The sequence below is a fragment of the Nicotiana tomentosiformis genome, chromosome 6, assembly GCF_000390325.3.
Source record: "Nicotiana tomentosiformis chromosome 6, ASM39032v3, whole genome shotgun sequence".
In the NCBI taxonomy this organism is placed as follows: Eukaryota; Viridiplantae; Streptophyta; class Magnoliopsida; order Solanales; family Solanaceae; genus Nicotiana; species Nicotiana tomentosiformis.
In genome coordinates, this window is record NC_090817.1 from 84,184,259 (window position 1) to 84,191,662 (window position 7,404).

The 7,404-nt window shown below is 37.4% G+C and overlaps 1 protein-coding gene and 1 long non-coding RNA gene across 3 annotated transcripts; one reads left to right on the top strand and one right to left on the bottom strand.

The window, feature by feature from the left end:
* The first annotated feature begins 2,540 nt into the window (after window positions 1-2,540).
* LOC108946817 (uncharacterized) lies at window positions 2,541-3,621 on the top strand. Its single transcript, XR_004509568.1, has 2 exons — window positions 2,541-2,750; window positions 3,272-3,621. It is a non-coding gene; the product is annotated as an uncharacterized lncRNA (long non-coding RNA).
* A 446-nt stretch (window positions 3,622-4,067) lies between these two features.
* On the bottom strand, window positions 4,068-7,404 carry LOC104106065 (protein SOSEKI 5-like). 2 transcript variants are annotated; one of them, XM_070177528.1, is made up of 3 exons: window positions 6,654-7,404; window positions 5,671-6,555; window positions 4,068-4,427 (listed from the first exon to the last, which is right to left on the bottom strand). In XM_070177528.1, exons 1-3 carry the CDS (start codon window positions 7,037-7,039, stop codon window positions 4,370-4,372), a joined length of 1,329 nt encoding a protein of 442 aa, XP_070033629.1. In that variant the 5' UTR covers window positions 7,040-7,404; the 3' UTR covers window positions 4,068-4,369. The 2 variants fall into 2 exon arrangements, with proteins under 2 accessions (XP_070033629.1, XP_033514535.1); XM_033658644.2 differs by lacking the exon at window positions 4,068-4,427 and having other exon boundaries at window positions 5,567-6,555; window positions 6,654-6,723; window positions 6,817-7,404.

The window sequence follows — 7,404 nt, forward strand, 5'->3', positions numbered from 1 at the left end:
AGTCTTTATTGTTCATTATTGATGTATCATACATTGTTGTTTGCGCTGATTTTATGATTGTTGAGAACCCAAGAGACTGGAGAGCTTTATGACTGAGTGAGGCCGAGGGCCTGATAGTGAGATATTATACCATAGCACGTGAGTTGTCCGTACAACACGTGAGTTGCCCGTACAGATCCTTATATTATACTATAGCACGTGAGTTGGCCATGCATCACATGAGTTAGCCATGTAGATCCAGATATTTATATTATGGCACGCGAGTTGGCCGTGCATCACGTGAGTTAGCCGTGCAGATTATAGCGCTTGGGTTGTATGAGCCCCTCCGGAGTCTGTACAAACCCCCCAGTGAGCGTGTGTACCCATTGAGAGTGAGTGTTGAGGGCTGAGAGCCCAGTGAGCGATTGTTATCCTGAGAGGTTGTACTTGTTTTTCATTGGTTGATGCACTTAGTTGATATCTGTTGTTGTGGTGAAATTTTTGAAAGATTCTATATCCGGATTACATGAACTTGAATTGTATAAAATTGATTTGACTTAAACTGCCGGATTTAAAAGCATGTCTATTCTTTGCTGGAATTACTGAAAATGAATTATAATTGTATAGCTCGTCACTATTTTCTGTTCCTTATTTATTATTGTTACTTGCTGAGTTGGTTGTATTCATACTACACCCTATACTTCGTGTGCAGATCCAGGTACTTCTCGACATAGCGGGTGTTGATTTTCTCGCATAATTGATTTTTCGAAGATTCAGAGGTAGCTGCCGTATTTCGTAGACCTTGTCTCTCCTTCCCTATCTCCTTGTTTACTGTATTTGGTCTTAGACTATTATAGACTATTTTTTTTTGACTTGTATCCATATTAGATGTTTATGTACTCAGTGACACCAGATTTTGGGAAGTGTTCATATCAGTATTTGTGTGATTTTGTATTGTATTTAAATATTATATTTTCAAACTTAAGAGAAATTGTGGTTTATTGAGATTATCGGCTTGCCTAGTATCGAAATAGACGTCATCACGACAGGTTGGGATTTTGGGTTGTGACATTATTAAAGCTGGTGATGTGATCATTCATATATGTTAAGCGCAACAGTCTTTTTTTCATGTAAAGTTTATTTTGACTGTTTTTCTTCAAGAATTTATCCTCCAATGCATTCCACAATTTACTTGCAGAAGTTTCTTTTGTGTATGGATACTTCTGTTCTCTTGTGAGGTAAGATCGAATGGTACCACAAGCAACTCAGTTGATAATCTTCCAATCTCCTTCTCCGATATTATCTGGTTTATTTTCTTCTATGGCAATATCTAGCCCTTGTTAAAAAAGGACATCAAGAACCTCAGCTTGCCACATCCCGAAATGTCCTGACCCGTCAAAAATTTTAACTGCAAATTTCGCATTTGACATAATTCTTGTCATAAGCGAAGATGCCAACGACGTATTACTGACACCCGATGTGGACTCTTCATTTTTATTATCTCCCATTTTGCTATAGATACTATTTATTTGTTGACAGTACATAACACCAAAGTAATTCTTTTATGATGTGAAAGTTTAGACTATGCTGCAACCACAGAGCATACTAAGATAGAATCTTGGCTCTAATACTAATTGTTGCGAAAGTCGAATATATAGAGAGTGATTAAATCACAACTACGATATCTAAAGGTAGCTAATAAATAGTAAATGAGACAATAATAAAAAGAACACCAGAAATTAATGAGGTTCGGCAAAATTTAATTTTTGCCTAGTCTTCAGACACAATCAACTCAAACTTTATTTCACTCCAAAAAATACAAGTGAAATACAACAAGAGAGAAAGAAGATTCAAATGCCTTAGGAGATAAGAAAGCAAGTGGGAGATGTTTACAAATGAACAAAACCCTTGCTATTTATAGAAGGGAAATTGCCTTAATAATGCCATGCATGACATCATATTAAGTGTGATCATGTAATGTACATGCATGAAAAATGCATCTACCAATTTCTTCCAAAAAGAGGCTTTAAATGTTCACACTAATTCACATTAATCTTGTCAAATTCAACAGTGGGTGTGGTTGTTCTCCTTGAAATATTCGTTTTCCTGGGTCATTTAAATATTGGTTCTTGGAATCCATTTTCGAGTCAGGTGAGAATGTACAGAATTAAAAAGTAATGAAGCAGTTGAAGAAGATGGGAAGATGATGATGAAAAGCAGAGGTGGATTTATGTGGAGGGAGTGGGGTACATGCACCAATGCTCCCCTCCCTAAAATATGGATAAACATTAAAAATTTTAAAATTATCTATATAAATATGTTTGTATCCAACCATGCTAAATTTATTACCTTAGTTCACTGGTAGGTTGGTGCCCCTGTAGTCCCCCAAGTCAAAGGTTCGATTCCGAGTCTCTATATCATTTTTTAATTAAGTTTTTTTTTTAATATTTAAAAGTTCATTTTGGCTAAAAAGTAAAAATATATCCCCCAAGTCAAGAGTTCGATTCTCAGTCTCTATATGTTTTTTTAATTAAGTTTTTTTTTAATATTTAAAAGTTCCTTTTGGCTAAAAAGTAAAAACATATCCCACGTTTTGAGTGGGGATTTGGGTATAATCGATCAAATCCCTAAAAACAAAATACAATGTCTCCCTCTCAACTCTCTCTCTCTCTCTCTCTCTCTCCATTGGCTCTATGTGACTGTGGAATGTGGATTCTTCAAGAAAGCATCAATTTCTTCTCCATCACTTTATGTTCCTTTAAAATTCTCAGGTATGTAACTACTCTCTCTCTCCTTGAAGTTTGAAGTCTTGAATTTTGATAGTTTATTGAATTTGTGCACATATTGTGTTTGAGAAAATGCTTGGCCGAGTCAAAGATTGAAATCCATGGGAAAAAGCATTTATGCAAAGGAATTTTGGCTTCTGTTACTTGGGACCTCCGTCCAAGTTTCAGTTTTGTTTTTTAGTTGTACGTATCATTGAGTTGGTAAATAAAATTTGTTTTAATTACCAAAAAATATATTGAACAAGAAACTGCATATACTATCTTAAAGATAATGATGCACCCATGTTCTCAAAATTCTGGATACGCCTCTGATAAAAAGGGATGAGGTTTTTTTGCCCATCCAAATTTTATTGGTCTTGTTTGAGTTGGTTTGTTATTTTGCTAGTATATGGTTATTTTCCCAAGTCTGCCTCTTTGTCTTTTGCTCGTGTTAGGTGCTCGAGTTTACATGTTGGTAGAACAATGAGTATACGTAAGGATATATGTTATGAATACTACTGACATAGGTGACACCTTGGCTGCCATGGAGGACAAGAATAATCAACCTGTTGCCACTGCTATAAGGAAGAGCGAGCATATGAAAATTCCCTCTAGAAAGTTAGTGGATTTTGTTGTTGAGGCTGGGAAAAGAAAACGTGCAGAGAGGCATGTGCCAAGCAGCATGTGAAAGGGCCAAAGTTAGTTATAAGTAATCAGTAGTAGGCTTCACTATTTTGTTGCAGAAAGTTTCTATCCTCTCACCTCCTTCTGTTATCTCTGTCCTCATCCCCCTTCTTTCTCCTTACATTATCTATTGCAAGACTATTGTAATTTTGTTGGAGAGGTTCAATACTATCAGCTGGTGAGTTGTTATTTAGATTGTTTCAATATACTAATTCAGTGGTCAATAAACTGGACGTAAATTATGAAGTACCAGGGAAAGGAGAAGGAAGTCATTATGAAATTTTGCATATAAGAAATAACTTATGTCACTACACGGGTATATCCAGACTCCAGAGCCTCTGTACGGGTACTTGATACCTGCTCATGCAGAAAAATTGATACTCGGTTCTTACTATACAAAATCTTGAAACAAGTACCCGGTACCAACCAATACTTAAAACTTCGGCACGGGTAGTACCTACCTGTGCTCAGCACTCGGTACTTGATACCTACTTGATGAATTGAGTCTTGGATTGGAGATCCTTCACAAAATGTTAAGAGCAAATCAAAGTTCTAGAGTACTCTTTTAGGATATCAAACATCATGAGAGAAAATCAAGAAACACAAACGACGGTTTCAACCAAAAGAAGCTTTGTCAAATTCCTAAAACAGGAGATAATATTGTCTCCACGAATTTTCAGCCTTTCATGAATGAATTTACAAAAACTACAACTGAGATCAGGAGATATTGTCTCCACGAATTTTCCTATTTCCTAATCATCTACTGCTTATGTTGTAAGTTCTAGACGTGGGGCATAACCACTATCATCTGTTTATCTTGTTACGCACCATGTTGATCACTAGCTAGTATATATTAATAGAAACAGTGGCAATTATAATGTAATTACTGCAAGACAAGTCACTGTTTTCTTCCTTTCTGGTTGACTGATTCTTTTGCTTTCTCAGAATGCATTTGTTTTCATTTCTCCTTTTTTGTCAGTCAGTTCCAATTTTGTACTCCTGCAGACCAATATCAGACAGAGAAAAAGAATCAGGATTCATATGTTCATAGAGGATTGTGAAAGCAATGAATCCATGGAGATATTCATGTAGGATGAAATAGAGGAACCCCACAATAATTGGATATATAGCAGTGCATATAGGCCTATAAAGTCAAGGGATCTTTTTGTAAACCAAGGTGAACAAAAAGAAGAGAACCTTTAATTTAATGATCTTCTAAATGATTACCGAAGTGCATGTTGATATGTAGCATTTGTGAAGGCAGTAAAGAATTCATTTAGCCATTTCTAACATTGGCCAGTGCCTTAATATAAATTACAAGAGGAAAGAAATGCAGATTTCAATCAAGAAAACAGGACATAAGATTTGATAGGATCAAAGTTCTGATCTTGACAATCCTGTCGAAAAGTCGAATAAAATTGGCAAAATTCTTCACGTACATCAGTCACGAGTTCTCCTACCAGTCATTAAGTAATTGGCGTGTTGTGGTGAATAAACTGACTTAAAGCTCTGTTTTGCTTGGTATAGGAAAGTCCCGATAATTTGTGTAAGAAGACAATTGAATAGCTGGAACCCCACGTCAATACTGCAGAGTGCAGAATAATCCACCGCAAGAAACCTTCATATTTAATCATTTACCTACCACCCCTCAGAGGTAATTTTATTGTTCTGAATTTTAAAACGATAATTTCAAATACTAGTAATTGGGTTCTAAAGTTAATATTTATATATATTTAATAAACTTTTAAACACAAACACACTGTTTTAAGCAAAAGCTATTAGGTTAGATCGAACCCGCATTCAAGCTTCTTGCTCCGCCCTGACCACTTAAGCAATAGGGGCACCAAGATAAGGTTTTCTACTCCTGTCCCTGTTTCCCACATACTGTACTCTTTTGCAACGAGCCTACTAAACATGTACTATCTGCCTTAACTCAATTTTTCATCAAGCCGACTTCTCTACTACTATCATGTGAAGAGCTCCAAAATGATGTTAATGATATGAGAATAAGATGCCTTCATTGTAGGAGTAATAGCTTTAACTTTTACGATATTTTCTAATAACGTATTATTTGGGATCGAAGCGCAGGTGTTCTCATACGTTCTCGAAGCAACATAGTATACACAAATAAACAAAGAAACAAGAAATGATTCACAATAATTATTTACAATTTGAATAAAGAAACAAATTAAGAAAAGGTTCACTAGTACTATATAGAGTAACTAAGAGGTATTATACTCACCTTTCCACATTGTACGAAGACGATCTCTTTAGAGCTGGAATTTTCTGCTTCTTTATCTCTATTAAACTCCCACTAAAGTACTCTTTGTCCTCCAACTTAATTATCTCTTCACTTCCATGATATTCCACCATTGGACTCTCTACATCCTTCTCCACTTGATTAGAGCCCCTAACACGTGGCAGTCTCGATTTATGTTGTGAAATTATGGAAAATCGATTTTCTTTGCCATAACCGGGCCCACACTTGAAAGACATGGAACCCCAAGATAGTAATTGCTTCAGAACGGAAGATGCTTTATTACTCTTTCCACTTGATTGAATATTAACCGTCGGATCTTCGCTGATTGTATCTGGCCGTAAGATCACTCTCCTGTCCGCTTTCATCAACGTCTCTAACGTTTCAGAGCTTGAATCCGACTGTGGTGGTGAAATTTCACCTCTCTTCAGCTCCATCGACCGTTTTTGATTCTTTTCGACCACGTCAGGTTCAACGGTCCGGTCTTCTCTCAACTTTTCATCTTCTTCGACAATTCGCATTGCTCTTCGCCGGCGGCGACGATCGTCTGTCTGAGTCGACGCGTCGCTGGAGGCTCTTCCGATCAATTCGCCGGTGGACTCTGCCTTGTACACTCTGTATTCGTGGAAATCGGAGGAAGTCCACGACTGGTTCCGACGCCTTGAGATTGCCGGAAACTCACGATCTTCGCTGATTTTCCGTACTTCCGGCGCCGGATTTCTCAGACCAGAACATGCTATTTCGTCGGGTTGTGAAGGTAATGCGCTATCGAGAAGCTGTGATCCTTTCAGAATGTACTCTTGACCCTGTGCTGGGTATATAAAATCGTGCTCCGTCAAATCCTGCCACACGAATCCGTTTCTGTAGCTTCTGAATCGCCCAAAAAAAGCAAGACGAAATTCATTTCAGCTCTATGAATGAAAATGGCGATAACAGACATAAAAATGGAATAATGCAAAAGAATTAACCTTTTAGCAGACCAGGAATACATAGAGGCCATGCCTTTTCCACGAAGACAATTCAAGCGGTTGATTACATCTGAATAAAATGTCCATAAGAAAAAGTTCAGAACATCTGAAATCATATGGACAGACGCTATATGATTTGCGTCAGCTATGGAAATATTCGTACCTCTGAGATAAAGGGCATCAGGGGAGGAAAGAGGAACTTCCATGAAATGGGGATGTTCAAGTTGGCCGTTTCTGGAGATATAGTAAAGAACCGGTACTTTGCGGACAGATTTGAGCTTATGGTTAGAAGGTTCAGTCCAAACTTTAGTGCGTTCAGGGCTGATTTCTCTATCTTTCCATTTGTTGTGCATTTGGAGCTCCGGCATTCTCGACGTCACCGACATTGTGACTTTCCAATCACTTAGTTTCAGATATATACGTAGAAGAAATGGAATTATCCCTATATGAATTTTTTTTAGGTACTGTAGTATGAATACAATGTTTCCCGAGGTTCAAAGTGTGGAGTTCTGTGAAGAGTGGACTGTGCAGAAACTGTAGAGAGTGAATGGCGGGGGATTCACGTTTATAAGGTGAGATGTGGGCGTCTAGTTTGGACTTTTGGACGGTGGGAAGGAGCGAGGGAGCAGATATTCAAAAAATAAGGACGCGGCAGGCAACAGCAGCTACATGACAAATTTCGACAACTTGGTTAATTTCTCTACTATTTTGGCACTTCTCTTACATTCAATGCAATTTCTTGTAAGAATTT